Here is a 17,067-nt window from a genome sequence, read left to right on the forward strand (position 1 = left end):
CTGAAAGGGCTGCGTTTGTGTTGCTTTGGTTGGTGATAACTTTTAGTCTGGGGTTGCCTTATCTGGGCTTGGTGATGCAGAATGGGCTTTCGAATAGTCTGGAGGAAAACTGGCGAGGTTGGAAGTCAGATGCTGTTAACACTGCTGCGTGATAGCGAGATTTCCAGAAAGATAAAATTAAAGCATTTAGCCTGGAGTCGTTGAGAATCCTTCCATTTATTTTCTCGGATTGTAAGGAAATTTTGTTTTCCGGTTGTGGTTTTTTTTTTTTTTTTAATGGTCCTGATGTCTATTTTTAATGTCTGCTTCAGGATCCGAACATTCTGTGATTCTGTGATCCAAAGTTCTCGGTAGGTGCATTGGCTTGGAAGCTTTGTCCGCAGCTAACCCAGACCAGATAACGCCGTGTCCTGCATTTTCAGGTCCCTAAAATAAGGATGAGAAGAGCGGAGAACCTGAATCTGTCAGAGGGAGGAGCGCAGACCCTGTGGCATGGCCCCAGCTCCTTGCGTTGGGTGAATGGAGCTTTCTAAGCTCCAGAGCCGAGACTTTGATTTCTAAAAGCCCTCGGTGCGACGCCAACACTCTGAGCTTTGCAGCGGTGAACGTTCAGCAGCGGTTTGCAACAGCAAAGCCTGGTTAGCAACTCGCTTGAACCCTGAGGTGCCTTTGAACGGCTCCGTAGCCTTCTGCGTGATGCCGGGCCCGTGTGCGAGTGGAAACCCGGCCACGGCGGGGAGTTCGCCCCTCGGCGGTGGCTGGCGTAGCGGTGAGCCGACCGCAGAAACTGGCTGGCAATGACCGGCCAAAGGCAGAGACTGGCGAGCGACCAGCTGGAGCTGGCGTGTCACGCTCGCGCAGCGCAGGGGGGGACTGGTGCGAACACACGGCTCCAGCCTCACGGGGTTCCTCAGTTTTCTCACTCTTTGTGATGAACCGCCGCTACCTGCGCCCGCTGGCCCGAGGCGCGGGGACGGGGCTCTGTCGCTGCTGGCGCGACGGGGAGATGTCTCCAGCGTGGTGGGGAAGCGGAGATGTGCAGGGCACCCGCATGCCACAGGCAGCCCGGGGGAGCTGGGAGGAGCCCGGCACACGTCCCCGAGGCTGACTGATGTCCCCTGGTGCTCAGGGTTCAAGGAGAGCCCTCGGGCTCCTGCGGTTGGGTTGGGAGCACTGGTGGTGGCCATCGCTGCCAGCTGCGGGAGCTGGGGATGGGAGAGCGTTGCTGTCCCTTCCCATGGCACCAGGGCTCATCCCAACAGCCTTGGGAGAGGGCAGCAGGTCGCTGGGGTGGTTTGGCTCTTGGAGAGAGGCTGCTGAGGTTTAAAGTGGGAAAACTTTGTACCTATGGCTGTAGGAATGAAAAACTTTCCCCGTGAAACCAGCGCTGCTGGGTTGTGGTTTGCTCCCGGCAGGTCTTGGCGCAGAGGCAGCGGCTTTATATCCCCCCGGACTGTTTGCTTCCTGCGTGGTGTGGAAAGGTGCCTCGCCAGAAGGTTTCCGTGATTGCTGCTGACTTCAGCCGGGCTTCTCCTGAATTTGGTTTTAAACAAAATCCAGCTCCAGCCTGCCTCTTCACCGTGTCTGCCCCGGGGACGTTGCGCTGCTGGGACAGGAATTTTTCCCAGCACCGCCCCGTGGGCAGCTCTCACAGAATCACAGAATGTTCGGGGTTGGAAGGGCCCTCTGTGGGTCACCCAGCCCAACCCCCTGCCGAAGCAGGGTCACCCAGAGCAGGCTGCACAGGACCTTGTCCAGGCGTGTCTGGAATATCTCCAGAGAAGGAGCCTCCACAGCCTCCCTGGGCAGCCTGGGCCAGGGCTCCGTCACCCTCAGAGGGAAGAAGTTCTTCCTCATGTTCAGCTGGAGCTTCCTCTGCTTCAGTTTGTGCCCGTTGCCCCTTGTCCTGTCGCTGGGCACCACTGGAAAGAGTCTGGCCCCGTCCTCCTGACACCCACCCTGCAGATATTTATAAGCATTTCTAAGGTCCCCTCTCAGCCTTCTCTTCTCCAGGCTGAACAAGCCCAGCTCCCTCAGCCTTTCCTCGTAGGAGAGATGCTCCAGTCCCCTCATCCTCGTAGCCTCCACTGGACTCTCCTGCAGGGCTTCGCTTGTCTTTGTGCAGGACACGCCTGGTCCCAGATGGAAACCCTCCGGTGCCCCGGCACTGCTGCCTGCGGGCTGCTATAAATAACCCCGGGAGCACGGTTCAGCTGCGGCTGCTCTGCGCGGCGTGGAGCGATGGCTGGAGGCGGTCCAAGAAAATGCCGCCTCCTAATTTCAGATCCGCTTTCTCGAAATAACTCTTGTGTTTCCTTCTCTTCCATTTTTAAACTTCGCTTTTAAGAAGAGCCCACGCGATCTCCCGGACTCTCCTGCCTCTGGTTTTGGATGCTCGGCTGCCTCGTGGGGTCGGCTCATCCCCGCGGGAGCTCACGTGGCCGGGGAGTTCTGTCCTGCCCGCTTCCCCCCCCCACGCTGGTTTTAACTTTCTTCAAAGGAGAAACGAGGGGCTGGAGTTTGCTTCGGAAGCCAAACGCTTTTTAGGTGAGAACGGAGATTTTTCGTAGTCTGCAGAGAGGTGGTGGTTGTTGACAGAGATATCTTTAGCTGCAGGCCCGTTGGTGGAGCGTGAGATGGGGTAAGAGCGTGACCTCCCCAACCGCGGTGTGCCTGCCCATGGGAGGTGGGGAAGGAGGGTTTTTGGGGGCAGATGGTGCTGCTTGCCCCGTCTGCGGGTCCCCTTTTCCCTCCGTGGGCCCTGCAGCGGCACAGAGCAGCGTTTGCGGTTCAGCCGTGGTTCTGGAGACACCTCTGTCCCTCCAGACACGCACACGAGGACTAAGGGTGTGATGGGCTTCGCCTCTCCATCTACACCCTGCCGAAACGCGCTCCAGGGGAGGTGCCTCTGCCCTCGGAGGTGCTGCCGTTTGCTTGTGCCCGCGCTGGTGCCGAACCCAGAGCCGCTCTACCGGAGCGAAGCGACTCCGGTGTAAACGGGAGCAAAACTCGGCCTGAGGACTTCAGTCCCTCCGCAAACGCCGCTGCTCCCGGTGCTGTGGCGATGCTCAGGACTCTGTACCGAGTCGGGCAGAGGGGTTGTTAGCTGCTTGCTGTGGAGGGACTGGAAAACCACTGGGGATCTTCGTGCATCTCACCAGAAGCGATGGCTGGGTTGGCTTCCTGGTACGTTTCTTGCTGTTAAAGGACGGGGTTGCAGCAGGCATGGGTGGGGTTGTGCAGCCGATGGAGGATGAACCCTCTGGTTTCCTTCTGCGGGGTCAGTCACTGACCATGCTCCTAACAAAATCACCATTGGAACAGAGCCCTAGGTGGCTGTGCCTTGGGAAGGAAAGGGTTTAGCAGGGCTGCTGGTGGTCTTCACAGCTACCAGGACCTTTGCTGGAGGGAGCTGGGGGCTGCCCTTGCACGTGAAGCGTTTGAGGTTTGCCTGAATTCTTTCCAGTGGTGCCCAGCGACAGGACAAGGGGCAATGGGCACAAACTGAAGCAGAGGAAGCTCCAGCTGAACACGAGGAAGAACTTCTTCCCTCTGAGGGTGACGGAGCCCTGGCCCAGGCTGCCCAGGGAGGCTGTGGAGTCTCCTTCTCTGGAGATATTCCAGACCTGCCTGGATGTGGTCCTGTGCAGCCTGCTCTGGGTGACCCTGCTTCGGCAGGGGGTTGGACTGGGTGACCCACAGAGGTCCCTGCCAACCCCTACCATGCTGGGATTCTGTAAATTCCCCAGCCAGGCTTCTGGCTAGCTGGGTCCCCCGCTGGGAGCCGGTCTGCCCACGTCTGTCTGTTCTTCAGGATGAGCCCCAGCACGGTGGGGAACCTGCTGCTGGGTGTAATGCCTCCTTCCCAGATCTTCTGCCAGTTCCCACCTCGCTCTGCGTGGCCTTTCAGACAGCTCGTTACATTTCTGCTATGATCTGATAAATGCAGCAAGGAGCGTCAGCAATTACAGCGAGTGTCAAGAGTTAATTGGGCAGCTTTCAAGGTAGAGACATTTCTTTGTGTACGTACAGAGATATGACGTGCTCAGAATATCTTCCCCTCCTGATCTTTCGTGCTGGAGACGTGTATATTGCAGTCGGTTAACGCAAGACAAATTATGTCATTCTTCTTGATTCGCCGCCTGCTCTGCCTATGGTGCTTTGCCTCCGGGTTGTCTCATTAAGTTGTCCAAACATGGCAAATGCAGCAGCTGAACAGGCTCGGCTGTTTCTCGAAGTTAATCGCCTTGTACGCACCAGCATCGTTGATTCCTCGCTGCGCCATCCGCCACTGCCTTGTCCCGGCGCTGGTGCCCGGGAGAGCGGGCCTCTGGGGGGACCCGCTGCCTCCAGCTGGGGCTGCAATTTTCTACTCACAATTAGGCTGCCTGCAGTTAATCCAGGTGCTGATTTTTGTCCGAAGTAGACACCAGAAAAAACTCAGGTGAGCTGATGCTTCCCGCTCGCGGGCTGGCAGTGGCAAGCGGGAGGGCGGTTGGCCAGATCACCCTCCTGGCAGTGGGCGCGGTGTCTTTTGTAGCAGTTTTAATGACAACCCCCCCCAAATCTTACCCCCTGGTTTTAATTGTTGAAGGTTGCCGCGTGCCACAGTGCTGATGTTCTCCCAGGTCAGCAGATTTTACAGCTGTTGGAGACCAAAATGTTCAGCTCTGACTGAACTCATCATGGTGTGATGAACGTTTCCAAGGGGCAGCCTGACCCGTGGGTTGGGTGGGGACGGCCCCTTCTTCCCCGTACGTGTCGAAGCACCCTCACTTGGGCAGCGGTCTGGCGGGGGAGAAGACTTGGGAGCAGTTTATCGCGGCGCTGAAAAGGTAATTGCTGTTTGTAAGGACGTGGAGCCTGAGGACAGGCGCTCCCTTCTGCCGCAGCTCTTTCCCAGCACCTCCCGGCCTGCGCTCCGGGATGCCCTCGCTTTCCAAAGACCCAGCTCCGTCACCGGGACAGCCGTGCTTTCCCTGTGGGCCCTGCAAGCATCTCGGCACCGGACGGGAGCGCGGCGTGCACCGATACTGCGGGAGCAAGCCGCCGGGTGGCTGCCCTGCTGTGCATCCCCGAGGGCTGCGGAGAGAGCTGGGTGCGGGGGCACCTCCCCACCTGTGGTCCTCCTCGGACGGAGCAGGGGCGCGGGAGAGGCCAGAGGGACGGAGCAGCTCGCTGGGATGGGCTTCAGCTGCGTTTCGTGCTCAGCCACGGCATCGCTAGCTGCTCGGCTTCTCCGTCTGCGTGCGTGTGTCCTTGGCTGTGAGGAACCCGCGGTGGTGGTGACATCTGCGCGCCCCGAGGGCTGCCGAGACGCGGATGAGCAGGCAGGGATGCGTTCATAGCCGGGCTGCTGCGAGCGTACGTGTGGGGACGGTGCCGGCGCAGGCACGCTTCGTGGTTACGTCTCTCCTAGCATCCCTGAAGTCGCTTCTGAATTCACAGAAGCTGGGTGTGCTCTCGAGCGTGCAGCGAGCGGAGGAGCTGGAGCCGCGTCCCGGTCGCCCCGTCGCGGTCGGGCACCTGGTTTTGCAGCTGGGCCGGGGCGCTGAGCGTGGCTGCGGGCAGGGTGACGCACACGGGCTGGGGCTGCACGAGTGCCCGCTGGCGGGTCAGACCGCGCGGGTGGGCGTGCAGAGCCCCGGTGACCGGCTGCATCTGCGGACCGGCTGGCAGCGTGGGGATGGTGAAGCTTTTGGAAACCCACTGCGAGGGGCGAACGCTGGGGCAAGGGAGCGGGGCGACGCGCTGGCTTTTGGGGAGATGTCCCCTGCGCTGAGAGCCTGGGAAACTCATCGTGCCGTGAGCCGGCGTGAAGGCGAGAAGAGCCCGATCCTGGGGAGCAGCGTGAGCCGGACCCCCCCGAGCTGAAATCCTTTCCCTGCCCCGGGGGGTCTTCACCCAGCGTTTGCCAAAGCCCTGCTCCAGTGGGGCTCTGGTGTTTGATGGGTTAAAACATTGAATATGCCTCAAACAAGGGGTTCCCCCCCTCCCCGTTTAAATCTGGGGAAGCTCAGCTCTGCCCACGGCTCCTTCGCCCCTGTTTTCGGTAGCTGTGGGTTCCCCCCCATGCACACGCTCCAAAACAGCTGAACGACCCGTTTTATGGAACAACCTCCTCTGAAGATCCGTCTCCTCGCCCCCCTCGCTGCCAGGTATTTGGCTTTGTCGGCTCAGCCCCGCGGCCCGGGGCGGCGTGCAGCGATCTGGATTTATCGGGCCGTCAGTGGCCCCCCCAGAAGCCTGCCTTCGCGAGGAAGTGCTGCTTACCGAAAACGTCATCTTTTATTTAGACTCCTGCTCTGCGACGAACCTGTGTCTTTTTTTCAGGCCTGTTTAATTAGTAACCGCCGCACAGCCCCTGACACGTGTTCCTGGGTGGGTTTTTTTCACTAACAAGCCCTGGGTCGCTTGGCCGGGGCGGGAGGGGGCAGAGGAGGGCTCCTCTGCGGCGGGGACGGGAGGGAAGCGGGAGCGAGCCGAGGGCAGCTCAAATCCGACGATCGCACGCTCGGGAAGCGATGAATCCTAGAACGGGCATCTCGGCGTGCGCGGCGGCTGGCTCGCCGTGCCGTACCGGGGTAACGGACACCATCCTCCCGCCCGGCACCCGGAGGGGTCGGGGGTTCGCGTCACTTCCCGGGCAGAGCTGGGATGCGTGAAAGTCGTGATAACCGGAGTGCCCTTTGCCCCTGGGGCTTTCCTGCGGGTCCGGAGGCTGAGCTGAACCTTTCCACCTGCTTTCGGGCAGAGGTGGGATTCGTGGCAGCTCTGCAGAGGTTTGGGAAGGGGCTTTGGCTGGAGCAGAGGGCTGTGACCGTCACCGATGGCAAGAATAACTTTTTTCCTCTCCCTCTCCCCTTTCCTCCCTGCAGAAGAAGGCCGAGGCTGCCCACCGGATCCTGGAAGGACTGGGTCCGCAGGTGGAGCTGGTGAGTGCCACCTCTCGCTGCGGGGAGCGCGAGCCGGGTTTGGCGAGGTCCCTGCGTGTGTTTCGGCCCTCAGAAGGCAGCGTGCTGCTGGCCAGGACCTTGCTGGCAAGGCTGAGCGATGAAATGCAAGGCGGGCAGGCAGGCACACAGCCCTCTTCAAACGGCCTTAACCCTTCGGCTCCTTCCTCGCACGCTGCAGCGGAGCTGGGCAGCGGAAGGGGCTCCGGCACAGCCTGCCTCCGCTCGGGATGCCGATGGCTTCGTCCACTGCTGGCAGCCACAGCGCCGGGGCTGTGGGGTGCTGTGGGGGAGGGATGGGTGCTGGGACGGCTCTCCTCTGTCCGTCTCCCACCGCTGCAGACGGAGGAGGGTGCTCTGCAAGCACAGCCCGGTCGCAGCTGCAGCGAGCTGCAGGGATCGGGACTCACACGCATCCTATCGCTGTCTCCCTGCAAGCTGAGAAAAAGAACTTACGCTAAATGGTCAGTTTGGGGCCGCTCCCTCATGCTGTAAGTGGAGTGGTGCATGGCGGGAGGGCTGGCTGAAAACCAGCCCGGAGGGGCTGAGCCCCGGAGCAGGGTGCTGGGCGAAGGCAGGTCTGCAGCGATGCTGCGGGAAGGGTGGGAGGGGGACAGACGTGGTCTGACCGAGCAGCTCCCGCTTTGCGCTGCTGCGGAGTGGGAGCGGGCAGCTCGCCGTCCTCGGCAGCCGCGATTGGGACTTGCCCTGCGGAGGTGGCACTGATCGCTGGCGTCCCCGGGTGCGAGAGGGAGAGGCCACGAGGGAACTGGTGCGCGCTGCTACGCCTCGAAGCCCGCTTCCTCGTTTGGGGAGGCAGCGCTCGTTGTTTTCCCTTTGAGTCACCAGGGGCAAACCCTTTGCTCTCTTTCTGCTCTGAAGATTGGCGGTGCCCGGGGTTGGCGCTTCCTCCTCCAGAAGATGTTGCATTTCCTTTCCCCCCAACACTTTTTTTTGTGTGTCTTTTTTTCCCTTTTTTTTTCATTTGTTGATGCTTTGCCCTCGGGTGCTGACACTGCACAGGGCAGCCGCAGCAGAGCCCGGTGCGGGTCTTCCTCAGTCGCCCTGCCGTACTCCGGGGGGGGCAGGGGAAGCCTCCGCTGAGCAAACCCTCAAAACCCTGGCTGGGCTCTGCGGCGTCTGGCAGAACGTCTCATCTGTCTGCCCAGAGAGATGCTCCCTATAGCCCAGCCCCCACGCCGTGTCGGGCACAACAGCACCCAGGACCTGCCAACGGCCTCCGAGAGATGAGATGAATAGTCAGGTCTTCTTCTGAGCTGGAAAGGAAGCAGCTCCAGGAAGGAGAGCAGCTTGGCGTGCTCTGCCCGACGTGCCTGCCTGCTCCACCGTGTCGCAGACGACATGCTGCAGCCCGGGGCGAGCTTGCAGCGAGCTTGGGCTGACCCCATGCCAAACCTCTGCAAGGAGAGGTGGCAGCTGCCCCACAAACACGGGCTCTCGGACCGCTGTCGGCTCCGCTCGGGCTGCTGCTGCCTTGCTTTTGGCTGTTCGGAGAGCTCTGGGTGCGTTCTCGTTTGCATCGGTTGCATCTCGTTTGTCTCCTGCTCTGGAGATATTCCAGACCCGCCTGGACGCAGTGCTGTGCAGCCTGCTCTGGGTGACCCTGCTTGGGCCGGGGGTTGGACTGGGTGACCCACAGAGGTCCCTGCCAACCCCTGCCATTCTGTGACTCTGTGTGACGGGTGTGCGTCGGCTCGGTAGCGGGACAGCTTGCCAGGGGCTGGTGGTGCGAGGTGAGAGGTGGCGGTGGAAATCACGGTGGTTAGTGACGGCGGAGAGAGGCCGGAGGGTGCTCCAGCGTTGGCAGACAGCGGGCACGAGCAGGGTGAGGGGGTGCGAGGCGGTGGGGGGGGTCCCCGGCTCGTGCTGGCCCTGGCGGGTGGAGGGGCTGCGGTGGGGCTCTGCCATCTGTCCTGCTGGCAGCAGGTCGCTCCGGGGAGGTTGTGTGTGAGCGAAGGAAGAAATCTTATCGCCCGAGTGCATCGATGGGCTTGTGGAGGCTGCCTGTAGCATTAGCTGGAAGGAAGGAGGGGTTTGGAGAGTGATGCAGAGGAGCATAAATAGGGACTCGCCCAGAAGTGTTGGGTCTGGGTCACGGGTTTCCCGTCAAGTCAGAAGCTGCTGGGAGATCACAGAATCACAGCATGGTAGAGGTTGGAAGGGACCTCTGTGGGTCACCCAGCCCAACCCCCTGCTGAAGCAGGGTCACCCAGAGCAGGCTGCACAGCACCACGTCCAGCCGGGTCTGGAATATCTCCAGAGAAGGAGACTCCACAACCTCCCTGGGCAGCCTGGGCCAGGGCTCCGTCACCCTCAGAGGGAAGAAGTTCTTCCTCATGTTCAGCTGGAGCTTCCTCTGCTTCAGTTTGTGCCCATTGCCCCTTGTCCTGTCGCTGGGCACCACTGAAAAGAGTCTGGCCCCATCCTCCTGACACCCACCCTGCAGATATTTATAAGTATTTATGAGGTCCTGAGGTGGCCCAGCTCTGGTAGGAAACTCTTAATTCCTGACTTCAGTCTTTTAAACAGCTCCCTCTGAGCTTTCAGGCTTACAAGCTCTTCGCTGAAACTGGTGTCCTTGGGTTGTACATCTCAAGGAAGCAGCAAGGGTTGGTTGCTGGTTCCTGGCTTCTCACTGCTTTGGCCTCATGAGGTCTGGCCCTGCCCCTTTGATCTTAGAGGTTTCGTTCAGGTCTGGTCCTCTGCGGAGGGTCCTCGGTTTTGTGCTCCTGGGGTTTGGAACGTGCAGGATCGTCCCCGAATCCCAATGCCTGTTACTCCTTGCTGGTGCCTCTCCATCCTGCCTGCTGGGGTTCTGGGTGGCTCTGCACCTCTTCCCTGACCCCTGCATCAGCCCCAGCTGGTGCAGAACACACGGGCACGGCTGCTGCCCTCCCCTTGGCATCCCCCCTGCCCAGCGGTCCCCGGGAAGCAGGGATCCAGTTCAGGTCCTGGAAAGCCAGTGCTCCCTTCTAGGACGCGAGGAGGTGGTGACTCGGTGGGCTGGGACTCTGCTCATCTCATCCCCGCAACGCAGCGGGACCGTGTTGGAAATGACCCCGTGTTTTCCCCAGGGAGAAATGTCGTTGAGATGTGTAGTCTGAACGCTGCAGTGGCCAGAAAGCAATCGAGACCTTTCAGTCTGTTTTAAAGAGCTTTCAGTAAATCCAAGGTTTTTCCAGTGATGGCTGTGCGCTGAAATTGTTTTTCTTAAATGTCATCCCCCAGCGAAATGCGTTACGTGTCCCTTACCCTGGAGAAACGCTGTGGATGTTTTGAACGTGCCACCTTACCCATCTGATCTGTCAGCTTTTCTTCTGCTTACTCACGGCGAAAGTTGTCATTCTGTGTGGGTTGTGGATGGCGCTGAGGGAAGGTGCTGCTTCCCCGTCCCTGCCTTGCGGAGAGTAGAGTGTCTGTACCTGTTCAGCCTGTGAGGAGATGTCCTCTGTGGGGTGGGTAGAAGTGGTCTCCTGGGCTTGCTCCGCTGCGTGGGCTGAGGTGCAGTGCCGAGGCCGCTGTGCAGACAGAAAGCCGTTGGAGATGCTGGTGTCGCGTGCGTCTTGGCTTCGGGCCCCAGAGCTGCTTCTGTCGGAATCCTTGGGTATTTGTTTGAAAGTGATGTGCTTGTCTGTTAACACTGAGGTTTGCTGACCAGGAATTGAAGTGGCTGTTTATACCGTAGAGAAGTAGGAGTGGAAAAGAATCAGCAGCCTTCGGTGAGCTGGGTGGCATCAGGACATGCGTGATGTCTACGTGCACATCAGCATCTTCTAGCCCAGGCGCAAACCAAAACACGTACTCCACCGCCTTCTCGCAGAGGAAGGTCTCTGTGGCTCGCCACATGCCAGCTTTGCTCTGGTTTTTAGGAGCATGGAGGGAAGAGAGGCACTTGTATTCGCCATTATTTCCAGTTTCTGCAGTCCTCTTCGAAGAGGTAGGCACTGGTCAAGGCTGCCCAGCGGTTCCTCCAGTCGAGCCTTTCCGGGGCGACTGTGGACGCGATGCTCCAGAGCCGCGGCTTGATTCCTGCTCTCCGTGGTGCAGACCTGCCGCTCTCGAGCTACGTGAGGAGACGGATGTCCGTGTTCCTCTGAGCCTGCCAAGTGTAAAGTGCACAGCCAGCTCTGAGCCTGGAGTCGGCCCAGCAGACCTGAGAGGATTCCTGATGGAAATACCCCTGGGGAAGGGACACCACGAAGGACACGGCTCCTTCTGAGGGACCTGCTTGTCCCCTCTCATCTGCCCTGGCACAGGGTGGCTGGGTGTCTGTCCCCTGGCAGACTTGCAGCCCACCGTCCCCTCATAGGGTGACAGATACCCAACGTCCCTCCTGGGAAACGGCAGTTCGTCCCACCACGTCTGTCTGCCCGGGCTCCTCTGTCGTGGAAGGTTCCCGGGGGTACATCACTCTCTGGATGGGACAAGAGATGTAGTGGGAGCAGTGACCGGCTGAAGGTGACCAGGGATGGATCCAGCTCTCCTGACTCCCTATGGAGGGCCCTGGCACGTCCCCGCTGAGGGTGCGGAGGGCAGAGCAGCCCCGTGATGGGTGCTTCCATCTGGTGTTGGAGACAGCCATGGTCACTGGGCTCTCCAAAGGGCAACCCTGGACAAAATGCTTGTCCTACAGAGCCCAGAGCCTCTGCTGAGGGGTGCACCAGAGCATCGCTCTACGTGTGGGTGCTGGGGGGCTGCGGCGACACGCCAGGGGGCCACCCCCCCTGGTGTTACTGGAAACCATGGGGGCAAAGACCTGTCCTGCCTGCAGTTGCCTGCGCTTGGCTCCCTGGCAGCGCTCGGGCGGGCTTTGGCCGCGTGGAGAGAACAATTTGCAGCACGCAGACCGTCTCCTCCCGCGCGCCGAGCCCCCCTTTCCCCTCACCTCCCCCGCCTCGGATGTTCCAAACGCGCTGCGTTTCGCAGTCGGCGAAGAACCACCACGTACTCCGCCGTGCCGTGTTTACGTGGGTGACGTCGCAGATTGTTTGTTGGGAGCCAGCTCGCTGGCGCGCTGCCTGCCCTGCCGCGGGCTGAGCCGGGACGCACCGGGGCTCGGGCGGCGCTGCCGGGGGCCAGCACCCTCCAGTGCGGCCGGGGAGCGGGGCTGGGGGCGCGGGGACGGGCGCCGGGGCTGGCACAGCTCGGGGAGACGGAACCCTGCGCCGGGGCGGCAGCGCTTCTGATGGGTTGAGGTTTTCTAAATGTCAGACCGTACCATTTACGTCTTCGTTTTTCTGATTTATTTCAGCCGTTGTACAACCAGCCTTCAGACACCCGGCAATACCATGAAAACATTAAAATGTAAGTACGTGGCAATAAAAGGCTGCTTTAAATGTCAGGGTGGGCATTAGGCTGGAGCGGGAGGGGTGCCGGCTTGCTCCCAGGCGCCGATTAAAGCAACCGCAGAGTAGCAAGCACCCTTTTGGAGCCGGTGTTTCGCTGCTTTGGGTGCCCGAAGCGCAAGCCAGCGCGGCATCTGGGAGCCGCAGCTTCAGACGGGTGCTGAAGGCGCCGCTGGATTTTCTCAGGGGGGTGGACGTGGGTCCTGGCCGGCCTCTTGCGTTTTCCCGCTCACCCTGGGTGCTTTCTGCCATGGTTCACGCCTGCCGTGGTACGAAATCCACTAGTAGCATGCACGTGCGTGTGTTTGCATGCAGGAAGGAGGAGGCAGAACGGAAAGTTGCAGTTACAGTGAGACCTTCATGAAGCACCTCTTGAATCTCTGATAACAACGGGTTATTTCAAAGATGTGTTACTGAGACGTGGCAATCATCTCATTTGACTTGTCACCTCGGTACACGATTTAATCACCGACCCGCACGTAACAACCACCGTCGCTTCCTGAACGTAGAAGAAATAGAACAGATAATGAGAATAGCGATAATTGTGATTATTGTTGGAAATTTAAATATTCAAACCAGATCTGAAACTTTTTATCTGCCTTCAATGAACCGATGATTGCTCTGAGCTGCCTGCAGCGTGTCTGTTTTGGTACGGGCTCGGTCAGCCGGCGATAATCATCTTTAATAATCTATTAACAGAAGTTAATAAGCTTTTGCTGTTCCGCGGTGTGTCGATGGGTGCCAGGGGGACTGCAGGGACGGAGCTGCCGTCCCTCTGCGGCTCCGCTCTGCTGGGGGGAGCGCGGCGGGTGCTGGCGGTGTTCAGGGGCTGTCGGCCTGCGGGGAGGAGGAGGTTTGGTGCTGCTCTGCCCGGCCCCGCTCGGTTCCTGCTCCACCCAAGGCTTCCTGTGTCATCCAGGCAACGCGCTCGCCGTGAAGCCTTCAGACCCCGGCATGGCGCCGAGCCCGCCGGTCCCCAAGCAGCATCGCTGCCAGCTCCGGGCACTGGCACCCTGAATGCCAGGGTCGTGGTCGGGCGCTCGACCTTGGCCTGGGTGAATAAACCCAAGGTGCTGCCATGCCGTGCACCCCTGGGGCAGGGGAGCATCAGCTCCGGGGGGTGGCTGGGGAGGGCAAGCGGGTGGAGGAGTCCGTGGGAAAGGACGGCTTTTCCCGCAGCGGAGAAATCCCAATAGCTTTTTGCTTCCAGGCGTTTCCGTTGAGCCTTGTGTTGGCGATGCGTTTACCCCCGGTCGTGTGAGCTCGGCGGACGTTGCCACAGGTCTTGAGCAATGACCCCCCTGGGATTTTGACACCTGAGTGCTTTGGCCTGGGTCTCCTGGCACGTCAGCTCTGGCCGTTCCTGCAGCGGCCACGCTGCCTGCGAGCGCGGCTCTGAGGAGCAGGCAGAGCCGTGCCCTCCGTGCTGCCTGCTTCCCCCAGCCCACGCCGCTCAGACGTGCTTTTCTAGCTGCAAAGACATAAGAAAAGGTAAACAAAACCAGAGCCACCCCCTCCAGTTCACTGATTCAATGCAGGACTAACGAAGTAGGTGATGATTACGCTCTTCGGAGAAGCGATGATGCCGGGCAGATGGTCTGCTTGCAGCCCCCCGCTTTTGGAAGCGTGTTCTTGGGGTTGACAGCTGATAACCCGCCTTGCACGGCATCGAGTGCTGGCCCGGGGATGTGCTCTCGGTGTCGTGACTCACCTGGGCGCTGATGGCGGGTGGCATTCACCTCGGGGTGCCCCGACCCCCCTGTTCTCTTGAAGGCCTCCGCGGCCATCACAAGCTGATAGCTAGTTTTCATGTGTAAAGAACGAGGTAAAAGCAGATCCAGATACTTCACCCGCTCTCCATTCCCCTGCCAATATTTGCGGGTCTGTGATCACCTTTTCCTGTGATTTAAACGATTTCCCGTCCTTGGCCGCTGCCTGGAGGACGGGCGCAGACGAGGGGGAGCCGACTGCGCGCGTCAGGAGTGCAGCCGGTGAGGAGAGGTGAAGCCCCGTCAATCCGGCGTCCCGCGCCCTCAGAGCAGCGCTCCTCTCCATCCCTCCTCCGCAGGGTTGTCCCAGCCCCGGGCAGCGGTGGTCGTGATGGACCGAGGAGTTGCGGGGTTAATGCTCACTGTGATTAGCGCTGCAGAAATACGGGAAGGAAACGACGCCTTCTAATGAAAAGCCTCCGTCTCCTCCTTCCAGAAACCTGGCAATCAGCTGCCTTCAGCTGGTTACTGATGCCAGCCGAGCGCGTTCGTGGATCTAGGTCAGCAAAAGGCCCTTGGGCGCTCTGGGCTCCAGATGTTTGCTGCTTTTGACCGTGGGCCTGTCTCAGAGGTCCTGGGGTCTGAACTGCGCTTTGCTGCTTGTTGATGGACGTGCAGAGAAAGCGCCGCGTCCTGTTCTCTCATCTCTTGCGTCCCTGCCGCGCAGTGAAGGGCGTTTGGATGCCGATACAAGAGCAAGACTTCAGTGATTCTTCCAAGCAAATAATTCGAGGTCCTTTGACCAAGAGAAAAAGGCATTAAACTTCTCTGTTTTGACCAAGTCGTGCTTAGAAGTTCAAATGCTAGCTGCAACTTCTCCAGAGGCTGCATGTGAAGATATATTTTGTTTTTTCCTTGTTCTTAATATGTTTGTGCCTTTCTGCTCTAGAAGAGCAGCTTCTGCTCCGTAACCTGGAGGTGGCTGTTTCGGTAGGAGGTGGAGTAAATCCTCAGGGTGCTGGGAGATGTCTTAGAGCACCCGAAGGACAACTGCCAGGACACCCCAGGTCCTGTTTGGCCAAGGTGTAACTGGATGCAGATTCTTCTGAACAACTTCACCCTACGCGGATGTAGCCGTGATGATAAAGCCTTTTGGCGCGTTGCTGGAAGATCGTCTGGGTTGTGATTCTGTCCACAAAACCTCACTGGGTGCTGGCTCTGTTGTGCTAAATGGAAGCTGCTCCCACGTGAAGCTGGTTCGGAGCCTGGTACCTGAGCATGGGAGGGTGGCCGGGCTGTTACTGTTCACAAATACCTTTTTTCTTTTTTTTAAACATCTCTTAGGGTGGATGTGTTTTTTTTTCTCAGTTGGGTGTTTGCAAGTGTCAGTGGGAAGGCATTTGAATATCACAGAGCCAGGATTCCTCGATTTCTCTGCGGCGATACTCTCCGCCTTGCAACGCTCATTGAATCCCTCCTGCTTGTTTGCTTTGCTTTTCGGCTGGGATGAGTCACTTGTGCTAAGAGAGCTGACTGGGGAGTTACCGGGAGAATTTCTGCTCTTACAAAAATGGTACCGGTCGCTTATTTTCATGGAGTTTTATGGCCTGTCTCCTATTCAGTACAGTTAGAATTAATTTCATGCCCCAGTTCATTCCAGGGTTTGCAGCTTCAAAAGCTTTTAAGTCCTATTTAGCTGCCTCGCTGTGCTCTGTTACCCGTCTGCTTGCGTCCCTTTGGTTCACCTGCGAGCGCCGGCTGCGAGCAGACGTGGTTAATTTTGTATGCTACATCTGCCGCGTGATCCGCGGCACCGTGGAGCGGTTTGTGCCGGAGGCCTGGCCCAGCTTTGACGGGACCGTGTCCTCTCTGTTTGAAATACCTGCTTTGTCGGAGGGAAGGGCTCCGCCACGCTCTCAGCGAGGAAGAAGAGAGCGAGGCAGCGTTCAGTGCCCTCTTTCCATCGGGATGGGCTGCGCTGGGCCCCCGCAGCTACCTCTGCCCTTGCTGTCTTCCAAGGTGTGAGTTTTTTGGCCGTGCAATGGGCTGACAGGTTCCTCCAAGGCACGTTGTAGCCCCGGACACAGCTGGAGGCCGCTTGATTCTGCATCAGGTGAGGGGGTTGCAGAGACTCCTGAGTTTGGTTTTCTTCAGATTTTGCTGAGATTCTGCGACAAACGCCGAGGACGCTTACTTGCGCACCAGCTGAGCACCGGCGCGTCTGGGCTGGGTCTCTGATTTCAGCGTTTCGCCAGCTGGATGTGCGAGGATGAACGCTGCTCTTCCCGCCCTGCCCGTGGAAGTGACCTTGAGCGTTCTCCAGACTCCGCAGATATGAACCTTCTTTCCTCGAAGGGTTTGAAAAATGACAGGATGTTGTTCACATGAGAAGGATCAATTACCTGCCATCTGCCTGGAGAGAGATTCTCCGAGGGGGCCTTCGTCTCTGCGGCAGGAGACGCCTGCTCGGTCAGCCATGAAGAACAGCCCGGTAGGACTCGCCTCCCCGCTTCCCGAAGCGGTCGTCTTGAAATCGTAGTCCGTGGGATTTGTGTTTGAAAGCAAAATGTGAGCTTCTGAGCCTTGAACCAGCACACAAAAGGAAAACTGGAAAGCCCTGGGTAAGTACGTCCAAGGGGCCGTGCACAGGGTTTGCTGTGAACCCTCCCTTCGAGAGCTGCTCCTGGCTTTCACGCCGCAGTTCAGCAGCGTCGGGTCAGCCCGGGCTGCGTCCCCCGGAGATGCGTGCAGAGGGGCCGCAGAACCGGGGGCTGCGGGGGCAGCTGGAGCAGCTCCAGGGCTTGGTGCGGTGCCTGTTTGCTTGCGTGGTTCTGCAGCTCCAGCAGCGGCAGAGCTGCGTCGGCTGTCAATATTTGCACATCTGGGTTGCTTTTTTTCTTTTTTTTTTTTTTGGAGGGGGAAGCGGGAACTTTGCCTCTGCAGAATCAAAATCTGAAGTCTGGATTTTCAGAGAGGTTCAGGGGCTTCTGAATTATCTTCTTCTTTTCAAAACGCCTCTCCCCTTTCTCCCAAAAGAAC

General features: G+C 59.1%; 1 protein-coding gene across 9 annotated transcripts in view; it reads left to right on the plus strand.

Annotated features, from left to right (window-relative positions):
- Positions 1–17,067, plus strand: part of NCOR2 (nuclear receptor corepressor 2) — a 264,349-nt gene that overhangs the window by 142,017 nt on the left and 105,265 nt on the right. For all 9 annotated transcript variants that reach the window (XM_075434969.1, XM_075434975.1, XM_075434976.1 and 6 more), the window contains exons 7-8: positions 6,879–6,935; positions 12,226–12,278. In XM_075434969.1, coding sequence (XP_075291084.1) covers positions 6,879–6,935; positions 12,226–12,278 — 110 coding nt within the window. The remainder of the gene's footprint in view (positions 1–6,878; positions 6,936–12,225; positions 12,279–17,067) is intronic.

The sequence above is a fragment of the Opisthocomus hoazin genome, chromosome 13, assembly GCF_030867145.1.
Source record: "Opisthocomus hoazin isolate bOpiHoa1 chromosome 13, bOpiHoa1.hap1, whole genome shotgun sequence".
Taxonomy (NCBI): Eukaryota; Metazoa; Chordata; class Aves; order Opisthocomiformes; family Opisthocomidae; genus Opisthocomus; species Opisthocomus hoazin.